General features: G+C 42.2%; 1 protein-coding gene and 1 long non-coding RNA gene across 5 annotated transcripts in view; one reads left to right on the top strand and one right to left on the bottom strand.

The window, feature by feature from the left end:
* LOC133481285 (uncharacterized) overlaps positions 1-20,196 on the top strand; it is a 46,854-nt gene extending 26,658 nt beyond the window's left edge. The window contains exons 3-4 of the long non-coding RNA XR_009789505.1: positions 9,882-9,954; positions 18,847-20,196. This is a non-coding gene — a long non-coding RNA (uncharacterized LOC133481285). The remainder of the gene's footprint in view (positions 1-9,881; positions 9,955-18,846) is intronic.
* Positions 1-21,375, bottom strand: part of LOC133481281 (uncharacterized) — a 100,806-nt gene that overhangs the window by 28,580 nt on the left and 50,851 nt on the right. For all 4 annotated transcript variants that reach the window (XM_061780448.1, XM_061780449.1, XM_061780451.1 and 1 more), the window contains exon 5: positions 2,942-3,103. In XM_061780448.1, the coding sequence (XP_061636432.1) occupies positions 2,942-3,103 (162 nt within the window). The remainder of the gene's footprint in view (positions 1-2,941; positions 3,104-21,375) is intronic.

Raw genomic sequence — 21,375 nt, 5'->3', positions numbered from 1 at the left:
GGGAAACTTGACTGATATAATAACACAAGGCCACATTCAATATTGTACCTATGCAGACGCAGGTGAATATGTGGCGAACACAGTCAAGAAATAGAAACGCAATTGGGGGAAAAATAAATAAATCCAATCATGAACTCCATTTCTTTTCCGTTTCAGTTTTGCAGATGTCATTTAGGGTTATCGAGGGACAATTGTTTTTAAAAATTCTGCTGCATGAATAAATGCCATAAAAGTCAGAATAAGTTAACCTCTGTTTTGCTTGTTGAATCTAGGATGTAAAAAAAAAAGAAAGAAAACAAATCGATACAGCGAACCACTGTTAAACGTAGCGGGATGCGTTCTAAGCCCACTTGCAATTGTTAAACATCTGTGATGTACAGAGACCATATTTAATAGTTTTTCTTCTGTCACTCGCTGCAAACACATTTCAAACATGTTAATACCCACTTCAACGTAAGCAAACATTTGAAAATATTCCTTAGCGCCTGTTCTCACTCTCTCGCTCGCACAGTTCTCAAAATATGAGGAAGTCTGCTTGCTTCGAGTTGCTTTTTTTCTCCCAGGTGACGAAAAAAACAGAGAGAACGAGAATTTAACATTTATTTCAACACCAAAATGCTCAACCAAACCATCAAATTTTGTCTAACAAAAGTCCACTAGCTTAATGCGAACATATACAGTGACGCCTTGAGATACAACTGACCCGACTTACAAGTTTTTCAAGACAGGAGCCAACGTTCGGTGCTTTTTTTTTTTTTTGGCTTGGATATGTGAGCAAAAATTCTTAGCTTACTTGACAACAAGCAGCACTTTGACATATAGTAAACAATTCTTCAAAAAAGAGGCTTCAAACTGTTTATTGCCACCGCGAAAATTTCAATAGTAAGTAAACTAATATTACTCCGGTTTAATGCGGAGATTCGACCGGCTCCATGTATATCAGTAAATCGATATTATGCTGCACACACCAGAAGGAGCAGCACAGTGTCCATTGAATTGGAGCAAAAAATGTAGCAAAAACGGCTTAATTCTTTACATTCAAATGAATTATGTCATTACTGTATGTTTTCATAAAGTCAAATACTTTGAGTGCTATTTTTATTCAAACAAAAGACACATTGCAAACTGTTTTTTCTTTTCGCGTGGAGACTTGAACAGATGAATGGCATTTCTATTCATTTGAACGAGGAAAGACAATTTGAGATATGACTGTTTTGAGTTACGAGTGTGGTCCGGGAGCAAATTAAACTCGTATCTGAAATGCCATATGTTAGCTAATGGAAATTAGCATAGATGTTTACGGTAATTATAAACGTTGAAACAACACACGGAACAGCAACGCATACAAACAGAGAATACAGCAATACTCACAGGCGTATATTCTCTCTGTTTTGTGGGAACCATTACTGTTGGGGACCTTATCTGCCTCTTTTTCTTGCTCTAAACGATGCTACGTGCCTTCCAGCCGAGCTCAGTGCTGCCTGGTGTGTTGTGGCACAACGTGGTACTACACTGTAGGCGCACAACTCTAAATTTGGACTTGCCTGGAACTAAAAACTAAAATACTGACCCAAAGAAATCCTAGAAAAAAACAAAAGTGCAAATTGCAAATGGACGACGCTGAAAAAAAGGAAAACACTGTCACTGAAAAAAAGAAATCTTAAGACTCACATTGAAAAACATCATAATATAAAAAAGAAAATCCAAAGAAAATACTGTATAACGCAATTTTTTTCAGTGCCAATGCATCTTTTCTACAAAGCCAGCATTTATTTTCAATGCCAAAACTTAATGTGTTTGGTACTTAATGTTCTGGCTCCATTTGACCTCAACCTGAAAACGGCAATGAAAATAAACATAATGCAGCCAGGTGAGCGTGACTCCATTAAGTTGCTCCTAACTTGCATTTTTATTTATTTATTTATATATATTTTTTTTTATGTCTTCTGACGTTTCACTTTCCATCTATTCACTTTCTATAGTGCTTGTCCTCATTGGGGTCGAGGGTGACATTTTCGGGTGAGACGTGGGGGTACACCCTGGACTAGTTGCCGGCCAATCACGTGACGAGCATTTCCATTCACATTGACATTAGTGGACAATTAAGACCGTCATGCCGATTGTAGTTCAGGAACTACAAGTTCAGGAACCACATACTGCCTAACTTTTCCCTTTGTCTTCATTCAAAACAAAACAAGTATGTTAAGAAAATCTTTACATTTAATGGCTTTTTTTCCCCCTTCCATTTTACAAAATAACATCAGATTTCTTGGGAAAATGTTGCTTCAGTTTGTCATCTACAATGTGAAATTGAAATATTGATCACAGTGAATGTATTTTAAGGCACAATTTAAGTCACAGTCAGTATTGCACTTTCAAATGAAATCAACTCAGGAAGACCTAGGAATTATCACCATTCCATTTCCAACATGAGCGTAATAATTCTCAAAATGATCCTTTGTCGCGACCACCACAATGTCTTGTGTATTTTTTTCACTTTCAAATTCATCCCGCTCGCCGGATTGTACCCCCTGGTGGGCCGGGTTTTGTCCCGCGGGCCGTATGTTTGACACCCCCGATTTAGCGCGTTCAATGAAGCTAACGTGCATGTTTTCGGAATGCGGAATGAGGCCGAACTTACGCGAGCACGGTGAGAACATGCAAACTCCACACAGGTTCGAACCCAGAACCTCAACACTGTGAGGCGGGTGTGCTCAACCACTAGGGCGTCTGGTCTTCACAAGGATATAAAAATGATTGTAACGTGTGTCAGGGGAAGTGGTGTTAAACGTTTGCACAGTGCCGTTCGGTGCTTAACATCTGTAACAACTTCCTTCTCGATTCTCGTGAGAGCACATCGAGCCGCGTAGCTGCCAAATATCGATCGTGCCTGGAAAAAAATAAAGAGATCAGACGGTGCAGACACTTGTTGATTTCTGACCGTGTCCAGGTGAGTGCGCTGGTGCTTGGCGCGGTCGCTGGAGTTGCTGAAAGCTTTCTGGCAGCCCGGGTGCTGGCACAGGTACGGCTTCTCCCCCGTGTGGCTCCTCAGGTGGATCTTCAAGTTCTCCAGACGCGAAAACGCTTTGTTGCAGCCCTCGAACTGCGGAGGAGACATGCGTGTGGTTAGGATGGGAATGCGTGGACGCAGAAAGCAGCGAGCTGGTAGCTTGACTTTCAACTTTCATTTGCTCCGTGACCAAGCACGTAAATCATCCATTACAGACCCCCCCCCCAAAAAAATAAATAAATAAAATGAAATGACGAAAATAGCACTCTATAATTGTCAACCTTATAAAAACATAAACAATTTATACATCATGGTCAATTCAACGGGTTGCAACTTGGCCACCAGGGGCAGTGTAATACTGTCATGCAGACAAAAACGAAGAAGACTTTCACAACTACTTTAAGTGATTCGGTAACTGCAGTCGTATTTGGCAAATTTCAAAGAGGATAAAGAATATATGCCTGTGAGTATTGCTATATTGTCTGTCTACTTGTTCAAAAATCCTTTGCCTAACAACCGTCACAGACGCTATTCGTTAGTCCGTCTATGGCGTTTAAAATTGTGTTTGCACTAAGCTAGTAGACTTAAAGGCAAAATGATGTGGTTGTTACAATACACAATGTGAAATTCTGAGTTCACTGCCACCATATAGTGCTCATGTCTCAAATTTTGCAAAGCAAAAATCGGCCGAATGACGGCTCGTATCTCAAAAAACTTGCAATTCGGGTCACTTGTACATCAAGATTCCTGCCTGTATTATACTAGCCCATTTTTTTGGGGGTGCTGAAGCACTCCTAAAATGAAGAAAAGCACCCTTAAGATTTTAGAGATTACAAAAAAATGTTGAAACTGCATGTCCTTCTTAAACAAGCATGTAAAACAGTACGGCACTAGTGCTAGGTTGAAATGAAAATATTGCCTCAAAAATAGTTTGCTCCACCCAATCCCTCCCGTCCTCTCCCCGAGTGGGCTCTAAGCGCTTCCCATGTACTGCCTTCCAGTGACATAGTGGAAGGAAGTGCGCACCTTAAACCACGAGGTGGAACCTTTCTTACCTTCAACTACTCAATAACGACACACTATCATTACCAGTCCTCAATTTTGCGGCATTTAATCGTAGGTCACTGTTGATGTTGTTAGGCACGGGTTAGCTGACGTGTTGCGCAATGATTTAAAGAAAACATTATAATAATAATTAAGGTTACAATTTCTCATTTTACTCTAAAATGAAAGCACAGAACAAATAAAGAATTCAAGTTACAAATGATATCATGGAATCAATCTCCAAACAAAAATGCATTTGAAAGCTTTGACTCATTGAAGGAGCCACTTTGGATAAATACTGCATAAAAGCTGAAAACACTTTTTCTTTTTCAAATGAAAATCAGAAATCAGAAAGTTCCATCACTGTGTGGCTGCGATTTGTTACGGAAGCGTTTGTTTGCCGTCTCAGATTGTAAATTGTAGAAAGAGCTTAAAGACTGTCAAATCATCTTTCCCAATTGAAAACAAAAGGAAATGCCATAACGGTGGACAAAACTGTAATTGACAAATAAGGAAAAACAAAACAGATTTTTTTTTATTTTTTTTTTTTACTTAAAATATTGGTAAATATTTGAAAGAAAATGAAAAAACTGTGCTGAACTGCGATATCTGGGGCTCCACTATAATCCCTTCCAGTCTCCCCCAACAAAATGATTGAAAAAAAAATGTGTAATGTGTTTTTAATAACAAAAACAGCTTGCTATAATATTACACATTAAAAAAACTAAGCCATAACAATTAAATGTAATGTAAATAATTAAAAAGTTTGTGCAACGCAATTTCTTTCTTATTATTGATTGCTGCTCCTTCTGGTGTGGGTGACTTGGCCACTGGGGGGCAGTACAGTCCAGTCATGCAGGGAAAAACAAAGACGAGTTTCACAACTATTGTAAGTGACTCAGTGAGCTTTAGTAATATGAGTCGGTTTTCGCAGAGGATAAAGAATATACGCCTGTGAGTTATATATATTTTTGTGTTCGAATATCTTTTATTTAAAAGGGTTTCAAACAAAACAACAGCCATGCTATATGCTAGCTCATCTGTTGCGTTTTGTGTTGTTAGTTCGCATGAAGCTAAGCGGACTTTCCTAAATCAAAGTTAGTGTGTGGTTGTTTTAAATACACAATATGCTATTCTCATTGTTTTATGTTTAACAGTAAACTTCAACTGGCAATGGCAATAAACAGCTTGAAGCTCTTTTTTGAAGTTTGCCTGTTTTAATAATGCGTTTAAAGCATGCGGGAGGGCTAAAAGAAGCGGAAATTGTCACTTTGCATTATGTCCGCATGGGTCATTAGCTAAGCCTGTATCAGATCGGGTTGCGGCGAAGTAGAGAGTGACACCATCAGTCTAATGGGCCCGGCCGGCACTTCATGGAGGCTCATCCCCCGCTCGTCTTCATTCACTCACGCAGCGCGCAGGCTGAACGTTCTATTCACCAACGCTCCATTTAATATCGCCGAAACCCAAGCCCGTCATGGCGGAGGCGGCTCGGGTGAGCAGATCTGATCTGTCGCCGCTTTTGCAATTGTCCCCGCAGTCTGGTAGCGATGCAGTGTCTGTGTATTATTTGGGGAAAATCGAGCAAACCTTTTTTTTTTTTTTTTTTCCTTCCCCCCCCCCCCCCCCCCCCCATCTTTGGTTTGCAACTGAAATTGAGCGTAAAATGTACAATGAAGTACATTATGCAACATGGCCGCAAAAAAAGTCAACAGGCTGCAAAAACACAGTCATTCAACAAAGGTTAAACATTGCAACACAACTCGAGACAATGTCCATGTTGTTTTTGTTAGTATTCCCAAATTATGATGTTTTAATTGTCTTATGTTAATTTTGTATTTATGTACAGGACTTTGTTTCAGCTGTGGTTTTCCTTAACCTGTTCTAGAAATAAAATGAAGTGGAGTTGAGAGTTAAAAAACAAAACAAAATTAAAAGTAACATGCAAATTTAACAGTATTTAATTTTTTTTTGGGGGGGGTGGGTGTATTTGCAGGTCTATGTACAGTAAATAAATATATAAATAAGATTTGTTTTAAACCAATAAATAAAAAGTTATGGGTATTGGTTGCTTTCAGGTGAAAGAACCAAAAATGCATTACAACTTGTAAAGTTTCATTAGACTAAACTAAACTTTTAACGTTTCAGTACATTTTAAATTATTTCCTGTTCTCTAACAAGGAGCCGAATGAAATAAAAAAAATCATAACAGGTGAACATTTCCAAGCATATGCCTTTCTGTGACTCCTCCCGTCTCTCTGTTTCAACCTGCTGATGACCCTGTAAACTGAATGGCCACATCCCTCTGAAAACATCCTGTTTGAATCCCGACAATGGCTGACTGAGCTTAGCGTGTCGCAGAGTGTCCTTAGCGGGTTGCAACGGACATGCGGAGGGACTGGAAGAGTAACAGAAAGGCACAGAAGTGAACATTCCTGGAAGGTTTTTTCATTTTCACTCGAAGGTCCTTTATCCCTAACGTATTGTAAGGAGTGTATATTCATTTGACAAAATCGATTGATATTTTACTCTGCCCACTCGGCTGCCAGCTAACAAAGTGGGCGATCCGCTTTTAAATCAGCAAACTGTTAACGTCAAAGACCGGCAAACGTCGACGGAAAACGTCTTGATGAGTGCACACCCGGTGGAAACATACATGTCAACACTCCCGCCCGTCGTGTCAGATGTAACGGCGATGGTGAAAGCCTAATGCAAATCTTAGCGTAGACGGACATCGGCACCCCCTTCCGACACATCAGCGAGCCGTGCGGACTGTCAAAGACAAAAACAAACACTGCCCTCATGGCTGTGCCCAATGTGTGCATTTATGTGTCTGAGAGAGGGGGGGGGGGAATTTCACAGTTTCAATGCTTTCTTTTGTGCAAAACAAAAGTAGGGCTAAATTCTAGTTAGGGCTCCGTGGAGGAAAACGTGTTAATCGCTGGGAGCGTATTATTACTTGGGACTAGCGCGGATGATGAGATGGGCTGAGGTTTTTTTTTCCAGGCTGCTGGGAAACCGACTGGCGGTGTCGCCTCAAGGCGCAGGCACCAGCCAAGAAACTGGCTGTGAAGAATTACTGTATATGCTACAGTGAGGGCTTTTGTTGTGTCTAATTCCAGGGTTACACCAGAGGTGGCGAAAGTACTCACATTCTGTACTTAAGAAGAAGTAGAGATACAAACAAAAACAAAAAAAGACCAAGTACAAGTACTGATTCAAATCCTCTACATGTTGTCAATGTAATGTAAAAATAAATGTTTTTAACATAAATTTGAAACGCCACAGAGAAGAGTGTTGTTAACAACCGTGGCAAATTTCAATGACTAAAATAAAAATAAATCAATAAATAAATTGGCAGGTATTTAAAATGAGGCTTTAAAATGGTGAAAAATCAACCGTTGTCTGGGCGCTCTCAAACGCTTTGGGGGTGTCTGCTAATAAATAAATGCTACTACACATTCCTGCATGAAAATATACATCCGCTTACAGCCTCTGGCGGCCGGTAAATAGCCCACAGATCGTCATGAGGTTTTCGGCGGCGCGACAAGAGGCACTAGCTTGCGAGCTAACAGGTTTCCAGGGGCTCCTCTCGAGCTTCCGGGCTCGTCCGCAGCGTCACCTCCTCGCCTGGGAATTTTAAGAAAGACACCAAGCTGTTTTGTAAGTTTTCGCATCCAGGGAAGACACAGTTTCGCCGTGTAGGCCTAGAGCTAGCTAGCTAACTGAACGCTGTAGCGGTACAGATGTGCAATTGTGCCAGATGACCAAGTTTTTATATAGTAGGGGAGGGGGGACTCATTTTAACCACAACCGGAATAAAATAAAATAAAATAATAATAATCTGTAAAACTGAAATGGTGAAAAACAATTTAACGCTATACCGCCAAAATTCAGTACTACATAGTTCTCAGAAAACGTGCGGTGCGCTTGCAATGTTCATAAAGAAATTATGCTTGGGATTAGGATGCTTGAAATTGTGTTTGTGTTTTTTGTTTCTTTCTAAATACATATATAAGGGTTTATTTATTTGAGCTTTGCGAAAGGATTATTGTACACGTGTTATTTTGATACATTTATATAACAGCGTAATGCATATGAATAACCTATTATTATGATATTATAAGTTCAAACTATATAATTGTGTTAAGGGATGAAATTTACCGTCATGTTCTTTATTCATTTTATATCTATCCTTTCTTTTCATAAGCTATACGTTCAAATAAAGCAATCAATTAAAACTGCCGCTTCACGTATTGTGAAGCTACAAAGTCCTCAGAAAAATCAATGAAAGAGCAGATACCTGAAAAATCTCCTTAAGTCAAATCATGAAGTATTTGTACTTCATTTATCTCCCATCCCATCGCCCTTCTTTTCAATTTGTTCGAAGAACTTGCAAGCACTGCAATAAGCTTTCAAAAAAATGTCAGTCACTGAAATGATTGAAATGCATGAGCGAAAGTCGCTGATGCATTGAATTTCCACAAGACTGACCAATTGCTGACAATGATTCTGAAAAGTCCCAAAAGGATCCAAAACCACGCTCACATCATGCGCTGCTTTGGAAGAAAACTCCAACTGCAGCTTAAGTGATGGACTCGCGGGTTTTACGTTCCATCAACAGCGAAACGTGGTGACACGAGATTCATCTTGCCTTGGATATTATCTGTGAAAACAGCTTAGACAGCTCTAATCACTAGAATTGCCTCAAACATGTTTGGTTTTCCTCTCCGAGACCTCCGGCTGAGGTAAAGCGGCAGATAACCGCGGAGGCACTCCATCTCCGTCCGGAGCGGGAGGAGGAGGAGGAGGAGGGGGCTGGGGGGGCTCGGTTCGATCGCTCCGTAAACATTGGGGATGACGCCGGGGTCTTGATATGACCGAAGAGGGGGGAGTAAGGTCGCAAGGGCGGACGGGCAGCTGATCATAACAGACGGACGAACTGGCGGCGATGGCCCGAGGCCTTCGCGGGAAACGACTCCTAACCGGCAGGCGGCAAGCGGGGGCTGAAAGGAAGCCGTGCCGAGAGCCGGCGGCGCATTCGAAACCTGCCGGGGATGGGAACAAACCGGCCATTATGGAACGGTATCGGGGAGATAAATGTGCCTGCTGACATGGCCAATTCAATATACTCATATGTCAAATCAATATTCCGCATTGATACTAACTGAAATGCCAGAAAAAAAACTACAATTTGTTGCGTTTTTAGCACCGTATCATATAAAGAAAGTTACACAATAGAACATAATAAAGCAGAATGTAAAGAAATAAATTGGTTTTATGGCGTAGGGCTGCGCCTATCGAATAATTTTAGACTGTGACGATTAGCTCATTGATTAATCGGGTAATCGGATACAAATTCCTTTTGCATTACTAAATGACCATGTGCATGTCGGGTGCAGGTATTAATCTTGTCCACTCGGGGTTGCCATCCTCACGTTCCACACAATAACATCTGTGACTGAGTGTGTGTGGCTTGAAACGCTGGGGCCCAGCCCGGTGAGTGACTTGGGAGCCAGTAAATGACAATATGTCGTAACTGACGTGCGGTTGTGGTTCGTTAGCTAGTTTTGCTTTGCAGATGACACGTGGCACTTTGTTATCTTCTTTCTTCAATGTGAAATGATCCCTACCTACGGACATATTCTGTCCTTTACGCACTCTTTCCTCCTGGCTCGCTGCCATGGCGCCAACTTATCACTTGCGAAGACTCTCCGCGACCTCCACAACAACCCAGGCTAAACTTAACTCATTCCCCTGACATACATGCTGATACCATGTCATCATACTTCCTTTGGCCTAATTAATGTACTCTTGACCCCTTTAGATAAAGCTGTGGCGACATCCCGTGGGAGAGATTTTTACAGAAAGCACAAAAATACTCTGAGAAGTGCGAAGAGGTGAGTTTTTTTGTATTTTTTGTATATTTTTTTTTCAGGCAAGCTAATATAGCTAGGTTTATCAAAGATTCAACTCTGCGATGTTCTTTAATATTTAAGATAGTTTTGAGTTCCTCACTCCTTTGATAGCCACCACAGCACTGACACTGTACGTCCATGACTGGTAATTGTAGATGAGGACTCTGACTAATGACTGGGAGATGTGACTGAACCACACAGCTGTTAACTCGCATGAAATTCACGATTACTCATGTTCCGTAAAAGGAAAGGGTCCTGAAAAATCCCAGCGACCTCAGCAATCAGCTTTCCGCCGTGATTAGTTTGACCGTGCAGGTCCGACCTGCCCCGTTTCCAAGCCTGACAGACACGATGAAGGGCTCACATTCAGGTGCCAAAAAAGTACAGTGGCCAAATAAAACATGTTATAAAGTGCCACTGCGCCAAAAAAATAAAAAGGAGTCTGTATAAGCTTCTAAGTACGAAAACAGGGCACGGCCCGACGGGTCTCGGTTTATCACAAGGTGTCTTTCTCTGCGAGGGAAAAACCTGCCGACACTTCGGGATCTGTTTCGGAAGGGGAGAGCAGCAGATGGGGAGGAACATGTGCGTTTAATCTGCCCGCTTCCAAATGCCCCGTGGCAACCACAGCAAAGAGCAGAAAACACGTAAATGGATGAAATTATATCCACATGATTCAATGAGACAGCCAAAGGGAGGCAGGTTTCTCATGCGCTTCGTCAGGATAGCAAATTAAACACAGCTTGGCTAAAACATTCACATTACATAGTTTACACATATCATTTCCACTGCCTTTTAGCCGGCTGGCCTTTGCTGTTGCTAAGATTCGAATCCAAAAGATTTGCAAAGACAAATTTACGCACGGGTCATTACAGTCCCTCCATGAAATTTCAAACAATCCCTGCACTTGTTGTGTAAATTGTAGGTGTCCTGAGACAAGACCTAACTACAGCTGTACTAAAAGTGATTCATAAATATTATTTAAAACATCAAACAGCTCTTGAGCACCCTCTGCAATGTTTTTGTTGTTTTTTATTTCTCTCGTCCCTCTCTCTTGATGGCCAATTTACATATCGGTGCTGTCAGGCAGAATCCTCGCATCTCCAAAATCACAACTTTTCAAGAAAAAAAAGCTTGGGTTACCAAGGTCAAGTTTAGCATTATACCTTACGCTGCTATTATATACCATCTCATAATTATGTTCTATCGCTCATTTAACAGCCTGAAAAAAAAAGTGGTATCTTTCATATTTTTCAACCACCACACCATTGTTGGTTGTAGATGGGAAAATCTAATTTCACGAAAAACTCTTTTTTAAAAAACGGTCTATTTTTCAAAAATATTTTGCCAATTCTAGAATGACCCATGTATATATCATTCCTGTACATTCTCTGCAGCCGAGATGGATGAATGCTGGGATATGAGTGCGCACACAGCGAATGACTGAACGCGAGGGAGGGAGTGTTTTCCAGATGCGGATGAACTAGAAAGGGAGTGCGAGCCCTGCCGATAAATTGGTGGGAGGAAGCGTTCATGTAAATGACTGAAGAAATTGTTCTTAACAGCCATTTTGCACCCATGCCTGGATAGTCCGGAGGCCACAATTACAAACTATTCGGATGGCACAACAGGAAGCGCTTCTTATGATGACTAAATGAGGCTGCTCACATAACGAGCCAGGCCAGCTGTATCACTCTTTTCACAGAGTTGGCGCTCAGTATTTAAGTAGCAGCACAGATATTCGTGGGGGAAAAAAGACGAGAACAGGGGCGTCGTAGCCATGGTTTCCTCTCAAATGGCCGTTTTGACTGTGAAAATCATATACTGTATATATAAGATCACTAAGCACATTCACTGCCATTGACGGCTTTAGAAGTCAAATATCCATGTTAACTGGGAAGGCTGGCAGTGAATGAGTTGTAATCATATCAATGTACCGTATCATCACCTCTTTGTATTATTACGTATTGTATCCACATTTCTTTTTTTCTTTTTTTAACAAATTGCATTTTGAAATCAGAAATCATAGAGAACAGTGACAACCAAATATGAATACTATTGTTGAATTTATGTATTGGGATTTGGTGGGAAAAAAAATGCTCGTTATCTATAAAAGTGAAGCAAATTTGCAGTTTTTGTACACATTTTCTGCAAAAATGAAAAGAACAAATCCTTTTGGCGGGAAACTTGAAGTAGACACTTGATTTACTTTAGAAGGCCACAAAAAAAGATGTGGCGGGCCGGATCTGGTCCCCCGGCCTTGAGTTTGACACGTGTGCGCTAGAAGTACCTTTTCAACTCCTGTACTTGAGTACAAAAGTACAGACTCTGAAATAAGTACGAAAGTAAACAATAAAAATAAATGATTACTGTCAACTACAGTGCATATAAAAAGTCTACACACCCTGGTTCAAATGCCAGGTTTTTGTGATATTAAAATACTTTAGCTGTGACCTAACTTGTAAAACCCAATTTTAAAAATCGAGAGGGAAAGTAAAAATAACTGCGATAATGTGGTTGCAAAAGTGTGCACACCCTCTTAATCACTAGGACGTGGCTGTGTTCAGAATTAACCAATTGCATTTAAACTCGTGTTAAATGGAAGTCGGCACACACGTGCCACCATTTAAAGTTTCTCTGGTTAGCCCCTAATAAAGTTCAGATGTTCTAGTAGACTTTGTCGACATTTTTGCAAGTAAAAAGTCATCAGAAAAATGTGTACGTAAAGTAGAGACACCTGAAAAATCTACTTAAGCACAGTACTTGACTGCCATGCTTCCCATGTGCATGTCCCTGATGGAGGCCGGGCAGAGCTGCACAACAGCTTCATGGAAGCACTTAACCCACCGTGATGCCGAGGCCTTCCAACAAATGTCTACCAGCTCCGCAGCCCTGCATCAGATTAGACGACTAAAATGTGATTTCCTCCCAAACTGGCCAGCCCAGGGTTTACCGGTTCACCGGGTTGAGGGAAAAGGGGGGTCATGCAAAAGGAAACGTCTCATGCCTTCGTGACGCCTTCAAACGAACGTCCAAGTCCGCGGCCGTGCAATATTGAATTTTCCCTTGGCTCGGTGCGCGCGTGAGTTTTGCAGGTCTCCACGTTTAGGGTCAACTTGATAATGGCGTCCATATGAGTGCTTGTCAGTGAGAGAGTTACAACTGTCACCGAATTGATATTCTCAAAGGGGACCAATTAAGTTCATTTCCCGCTCAGTGTTTTTATTCGTGGACTTTGATTTACATTCGGACCCCCCCCATTTATCTTATATTGGCCCCTTATGTTGCCCCTTAACTCGTCCTGCGTCTGATAGGAGCGCATTTCAGAGCCGTCCGTCACTCACATTACGACCGGTTAGCATTACTCAGCAGATGACGGCGAAAACATCCGCGAGAAGTTATTTCGGGTTGCTCGAGTCTGACATTCCCTCGCATGAAATTAAAAAATGAAGTCAATTGAATTAACTGAAATGCCATTAATATGCTCTCGCCTTCCAATCAAAACATTTTTTTAATGTGCTGCCTATTAAGGAAAATAGCACTGTCATATTGTACTTAAGATTGAAAGAGTTTTTGCCATATTTTTTGCTGCGTGTTGCGCCGTCGTTTGTATTCAAATATCTGTTGAATAGCAATAAAAGGCTTTTACAACTGCACTCAAACATTTAAAAAAAAAAAAGAAAAAAGAAAAGGTGGACAGAAAGTGACTGTTTAGCTTACAGTAGGGCTATCTTGAAGTAAAAGGTTTTTCTTCCACACCAAAATATATCCATATATATCCTATTTATTATTGCGCAGCTTTTCAATCTTTCTGTGCCGTGACAGTTGGCGGAGTCTCACCAAGCAACCGTATCCACGTTTAACGGCCTCATCAGAGTGCAACACAATGCTTCCGCTGCCACATTAGCTAGCCACGAGCCATTAATTATGCACCCGTTTACGAAATCCAAACCGGCCCGGGGCCCTTACGCAACGAAAACGCCAAACGCCGTCTGATGTTACTGGCAGCGGCCGCGGGATCCCGTTTGAGCTGCGCCGTCGCCTCCGACACTCTGACACTCTTGCTTTCTGGCACGTTTCTTTCACACCTGCGCCCTCTCGTCTTTCTCTTGCTTTCTTCTCCCAACTGACGGACACCAACGCTATATTTGACAGATCCACTTTACGACTCTTTTGTGAGCCTCGACAACCCCTAATCCGGTATAATTCAATGCGACGACTGGCTTGTGCTTTATGTTGGATCTTCACCAACATCCTTACCACACCATTCTGCTCTCAAGCTATTTTCTTTTCTTTCTTTTTTTTTAACACTTATTTCATATGCACTACAATGTTTTTTTCTGATGATGTGCCTTGAAAAAATGAAATGAAAAAATACACCTAAACAAAAATTACTTCTTGCGTTTTTGTTTTTTTTTGTCTCCCCCAACCCACCCTGCTTTGCCAACTATCAAACTAGTCACTCAAACACGACATTTGTCATGACAGCGTTTCATTTTGCGGCGGCTGGCAGCGGAGACGTTGGCTTCTTGGGGCATCACCACAGCTTTGGAAAGATGCCCCTTTGCTTTGACATGAAACCCTGACATTAACCATCCGCGCTCTCCTAACAAAAAAAAAACCAAAAAAAAGCCACAGCATGTATACACAAATTCCAAAGTACATTTCCAGAAGCTCTTTTTTTTGTGTGCATTGTGGACGTGTTGGGAAAGGATTTGAATACTTGTCCTGATCATTTAGTTAGAGCAGTGATTCTCAAAGTGTGCTACGCATGCATGCAGGCAGGCTCCCTCTAGTGGTACATGAATGAAGCACTCAATTAAATGTTCAAACTGTGCACGGGGGTTCATCGCAATTGTAAGGAGCGTCAATTATTGGCGGATTTGCGCTATTGGTGGTCGTGCTCGGCCCCCCATCTCCTAGCAGGGGTTCGCTGCTTCACAGGATTAACTCTGCTCCTTTTGTGCCTTCTGTTATTTTTGCTGTGCTTTTCCAAATCCAAAAAGAAGGAGCAGCCTCAACAAGGACTGTTAGGAGAAGACGACGACGACGAGAGAAGAGAAATATTCGTCATCGGTGGCAATCCCTCCACCTGGAAGGATTTGAAAATTCAGCCCCTGAAGCAAGTTTAACTTAGCAGCGCAAAATTTGGTAGGCACAGTGTGTACGGAAAGTATTCAGACCCCCTTCAATTTTTCACTCTTTTTAATATATTGCAGCCATTTGTTAAAACCATTGAAGTTCATTCCCCCCCCCCCCTCATTGATGTACACATAGCACCCCATGTTGACAGAAAAAAATGGAATGGTTGAAACTTTTGCATATTTATGGAAAAAAAGAAATACTGAACTATCACACAGCCATAAGTATTCAGACCCTTTGCTGTGACACTCGTACATTTAACTCGGGTGCCGTCCATTTCTTCTGATCATCCTTGAGATGGTTCTACACCTTCATTGGAGTCCACCTGTGTTTGATGGTACTGATTGGACTTGATGAGGAAAGCCACACCCCTGTCTAGATAAGACCTTACAGCTCACAGTGCATCTCAGAGCAAATGAGAATCATGAGGTCAAAGGAACTGCCTGAAGAGCTCAGAGACTGAACTGTGGCAAGGCACAGATCTGGCCAAGGTTACAAAAAAAATCTGCTCCACTTCAGGTTCCTAAAAGCAAAGTGGCCTCCATAATCCTTTAATGGAAGACGTTTGGGACGAGCAGAACCCTTCCTAGAACTGGCCGTCCGCATTCTGCATCGTGGGAGAAGAGCCTTGGTGAGAGAGGTCAAGAAGGACCCAAAGATCACTGTGCCTGAGCTCCAGAGATGCAGGCAGGAGATGGGCGAACGTTCAAGAAAGTCAACCATCTCTGCAGCCCTCCACCAGTCGGGGCTTTATAGCAGCATGGCAGACGGAAGGCTCTCCTCAGTGCAAGACACATGAAAGCCCGCATGGAGCTTGCTAAAAAACACCTGAAGGACTCCAAGATGGTGAGGAATAAGATTCTCTGGTCCGATGAGACCAAGATGGAACTTTTTGGCCTTAATTCTAAGCGGCAAGTGTGGAGAAAAGCAGGCACTGCTCATCACAGTCCCAAGAGTGAAGCATGGCGGTGGCAGCATCGTGCTGTGGGGGTGTTTTTCAGCTGCAGGGACAGCACGACCGGCTGCAATCCAAGGAAAGATGAATGCGGCCAAGTACTGGGATATCCTGGAACAAAACCTTCTCCAGAGCGCTCAGGACCTCAGACTGGCCCGAAGGTTCACCTTCCAACAAGACAATGACCATAAGCACGCAGCTAAAATACCCAAGGAGTGGCTTCAAAACAATTCCGTGACCGTTCTTGAACGGCCCGGCCAGCGCCCTGACCGAAACCCAATTGAGCATCTCCGGAAAGACCTGAAAATGGCTGCCCACCAAAGTTTACCATCCGACCTGACAGAACTGGAGAGGATCTGCAAGGAGGAATGGCAGAGGATCCCAAAATCCGGGCGGGAAAAAGACTCGTGGCTGGATGAGCTCAAAAGGGTGCGTCTGCTCAATACTGAATACTTATGGCTATGTGATATTTCAGTTGTTCTTTTTTAATAAATCCGCAAAAATGTCAACAATTCTGTTTTTGTTTCTGTCAATTTGGGGTGCTGTATGTACATTCATGTGGAAAAAATGACTTGAAATGATTTTAGCAAATGGCTGCAATATAACAAAGAGTGAAAAATGTAAGGGGGTCTGAATACTTTCCGTAGCCACTGTATGGCAATCATTAGCACACCCAGAAAAAAGTCTCAAAAACACAGGAAGATTTCCAGGGGGTCCTTTAAATGCAAATTACTCCAAGAGATTTTGTCAGATTGCTATCAAATTGGACAATGTTAAATAAAAAAAAAAAAAAAGTTTTCAATTTGCGTCTCGGCGGAGTAGGGCAGCTAAGTTTTGATGACTTTCCATAAAACATCAAACTCAAATGCAGTAAGTCAGTTCCACAAGGTCAGATCTTGCCCCAACGTCAGCATTGTATAGACGCAATTCCGCCGCACTTGACACTCCAATTTCCTTCAAGCGCAGGATATTTGCTTTGAAGGCCTCGTCATCACTGCCTGCTGCTTTAATTGTGGGGGAAATAGGAGCACTTTCACAAACCATACGTTGGACTTCAGAGGACAAAATGAGGAGGACGAGTGAAATCCCATTGTTCTGGAGTCAGTTTGGCCGCACTTGATAATCTAATTTCTTTCAAACTCAGTCAATTCTCATCGAACCGAGAAGCGTGATATTGTCTGCACGCTGGACATTTAGGCGTCTATTTTACGATGGGAAAATCTCACGCCACACCACCCATTAAACAAGTCGCAAAAGGTATATACAGGGTGTCCAAAAGTCACGATATACTTTCTTTTTTTCCCCCTCTTCAAGCTATTTTAAGTAGCAGGCCTTTCGCTGCGTGGGTTGGCTACAGCAGGTTTTGAGAAACTCGCCGCGGATCGTGTCAATTGTTCGACGGCCAGAAAGCTTCTCAAACGGCCGCTCAACTGCAGTCGCGGAGAGCGAAACTTCTTGGCAGGCGGCAATTGAACAGCGCTGTCCCGATGTCAATTGGCAAAGCACAAGCAAGGGAATGAATGATAGACTGACAAAAACCGCAACGGCCAAGCCATCGAATGCTGATGGCCTCGGTTCTGTCCAAATGATACCTGAAATCAATCGTAATGGGAACTCCGGATTTTCCGACTTTACCGCCCAACTGTCTAGCGACTAGAGCCAGTCTCGAGCTTCCATCACGTACATGAAAGTCACAAACCGGATTATGTTCGACTTTGGAGGTTCCGGGACGGAACTGCAATCCCTGTTGTTCTAGTATTGCGGAAACGTGAAAATAAATAGAAGGCAGTTGTCCAGACAAGGGAAGAGTTGACCCAGCTGTATAAAAGCTCACGCCTACAATAACACACACGAGCCTCGTCTTACGCGACGACAAATAAACATTGCAGAAGCTCGACGACTTGCCGAGCCAAATGCTTCTGCGCCGGAGGCGTTCGATTATTCAGACAGCAAACACGGCAGTAAAACTAAACGGCAGGCCAGCGTGGCATCGTGAGCCGACGTGGACCCAAAGGTACGGTGAAGGGGGAGGGGGCAAGCTTTTGCAAACCTCTGGAGGAACACCAGTCCTCAAATGAGCTTAAGTTTGGTGCCCTTTTCACACAGGTGGCAAAAGTACTCACACTCTATACTTGATTAGAACGACAGATACTCGTGTGGGGGGAAAAAGACCAGTAAAAGTAGAACTTGGAGAAGTACCGATTCAACTCAACGGCCAAAAAAACAGTAAAGAGTCCAAATTAAACGTTACAATTATATACGATAACCGTTTGGACAAGTATAATTTCCTGCTCATGAACCTGCATTGCGGTCGTCATGAGGAGGAAAAAAAAACGTCGGCTAAGGCTTTTATGCTATCAAAACACGCTCCCATAGTTTGGAATATAAATTAGCCACCGATAAGACATTTTGACTTTTCAAACATTCCCGACTGCTGTAAAAGTACATTTTAATGTGGGACATTTGCACTGCATAACTTTAGTCTTGTTTAGCATGCTCTTCATCTTCCTTGTCAAGCGGGAAATGATCCCAAATCTTGGACATTCTCTGTCTTTTACCGATTCTTTCCTCCCGGCTCGTCGCCGTCGCGATATTTACATATTTTTACACGCCGAAGTGCGTGACTATGTACTAACATTAGTATGAAAAAATGATTCCTACGAAGCTTCGAGGCAGCGTTTTTGCTTCGACCTTTATTTTTCATCAGATTTCTTCGAGCTATTTGATTTCTATTCTATTCTATTCTGTTCTGTTCTGTGTTTTCTCTTTTTTTTCAGAAGTTTGAGAAATGGAGCTCCCTGGTTCACGTTCTTCCATGTCACTGTGGTCCCTGTTTTTCCCATCTTGTAATTCCCAAGATCTCGATCAATCCATCAAGATCTCAACCGGGATTTACTTGAGTTTTCTCTATTTACACCCTTTTTTTTTTTTTACGTAGGTTGAAAAAACTACCAAGCCTATTTTGACAAAGAGTAGAAAGTACAGTTATCAGTTTTCAAATGTAGTGAGTAAAAGTAAAAAGTAAACCTAAATCTCCCTAAGTATAGAAATGTGTACTTTGTGACTTCTGACCACTGACTTTCCAGCACTTCCCACCAGTGAGGACACTCCGCCGAGCCGCAATTCATTAAACTGGGTCGGACACGCCAAATCAAGAGGCTCACAATAATCATTTCAGTGTATGATTCTCTGCTATATTTAATAATCGAATTCCCGCTTCGTGTTTCAGTGCCAAATTTGTTTGAAAGCAAAAAGCGCGTCTTGTTCCGAGCCAATCAACCATCTCGCCGATGGCAGCAATCCCGGGGTTCCACTCGTCACGGTTACTCTTCGCTTTTCATATTCATGAATTTTATTGCCTTCATGTATTTTTTATTCCCCCCCCCCCCCGTCTTCATGCACAAAATACGAGTCGTAGCCCCGCGCACACAATTCTTTTAGCGTGACGGTAAATTACAATGTAATATTTCCGAGCTAAATTCCATCTTTATTTCCTGGCTTTTCTTTCAGTCACGCACGGGCAAAGCTAAATTGTTTGGCGCTGCAACGGCTGACTGCTGATGGGATTTCTTTTTTTTTATAAATCTAAGCGACAGCTAAGAGGTGTCACTGTCTGACGCAGTGCAATGAAATGCACAGTTAAAGAGAAAACAAAAGTATACAGATGGGTTTTGTTTTGTTTTGACTTTTGCCCTAATAACAGAACCAACTGGAAATGAAACTCTGCCAAACGTTTTCTATGCTAAACTGAGTCCAAAGCGGAACAAATGTGAATAAACATAAAAGATGTTTTGAAAGTGAAAGGGCTCAGAGATGATTGCGTCAGCCTGTCGGCAGGGGATCTTGCTCTTAAGATGGAGAAATGGGAATAGAAATCATCATTTGATGTACTAGATCCTTCAATGTCCCACCAATACATTTGCTACCCCTTATGCAATGCACTGTAAAATTCCTGTTTATCTGTATATTTTAAACTGAATTAAAATGATTTGACTTACTAGAATTTGATCGTTCCCGTCTTGATAAAGATGATGGTAAAACCAATTACGGAATTACTTCATTGATCCAAACAGCTCTGTTTTGGACTGTGGTTGGAAGTAATAAAGTACAAATACTTGGTTACCGTACTTCAGTCGTCGTTGTTTTTTTAGGTGTCTGTACTTTACTTGAGTATTTCTTTTTCCTGAGGACTCTTGTGAAAACAAGTAGGCGTACAGAGTGGGAGCACTTTTTTCCTCTTCTGATTGTGGATGCTGCCTTATGACTGACTGAATTGCCCATATTTGGAATGGGGTTTTTTTCCTAATGGTACATGAAATCCATTCAACGTCCGGGCTAATGCTTCAAAAATGTTACAAAAGCCGCACTCCGTGCACGCCTAATGACTTGTCGTGGATAATGCCTGATGAGTCGCCCTCATATTCTTTCAGATGACATCACCGGGAACAAAATGCACCACTCGTGTTTACTTAAGCCGTCACACGTCTCCTCTTAAACATTGAAATTAACCTCGCCGTATGAACCGTCGAACCCCGCGTGTGCGTAATTTGAACTTGACACTTTAAACACACGTCTTTTGCTAGCCGTTCGCCTCTGGTGTTTATTTTGCGCAGAAGCAACTTGTCACATGGAGCCTAGTGGCTGCGTTTCTCGCCCGCGCGTGCCGCCGCTGCGCTCGGGGGTTAGCGCAAGGAGGACGCAAGAAGGCGACAACACTCCCCCCAAAAATCCCCAATTCTGTTGTACTCGCATCATACAATGCATAGAGCGTAGCGTATGCATAAGGCCTTCTCTTTTAAAGAGTCGACAGCTTTGATAGCGCCACGCTAGCGTGCTAGTCTTTCGTAGTTTAGAAAGTTAGCTCATTAGTTTAGCTGTAAGTAAAGTAACTTAACTACTACTTTATGGAAGTGTTACAGCAGATTGTTTAAGAATCATAAAAGGAAAGAATTTCTTGGTTGTAACATAATTGTATGAATGATTGCACAAGACAAGTACAGTACATGATTTCGATGTATTATCGCGTATTATAATTCGACTCCATAACAACATACACGATCCATGACGGCGTACGGCCGACAAGGGCGCGAAAACCGAGTCCTAAAGGAGGTCGTTCAGTTGGAACCCGTCAAGCAAACACACGTACACACAGCCGCCTTTATATCAGTAAACTGATGTGGCTCAGGGGACAGGTTCAACTCATTACACTTTTGGATGGGACGCAATGTATAAGGGACCCGTGAGCGAGGACGGCGGGCGGCTCTTCGGGTTTCAGACACGAGGCGGTCATGAAATGTTGAGGAAAT

The sequence above is a fragment of the Phyllopteryx taeniolatus genome, chromosome 7, assembly GCF_024500385.1.
Source record: "Phyllopteryx taeniolatus isolate TA_2022b chromosome 7, UOR_Ptae_1.2, whole genome shotgun sequence".
NCBI classification, from domain to species: Eukaryota; Metazoa; Chordata; class Actinopteri; order Syngnathiformes; family Syngnathidae; genus Phyllopteryx; species Phyllopteryx taeniolatus.
Note: the sequence above shows the minus strand (reverse complement) of the source record. Positions and strands in the feature narration are given on the sequence as shown.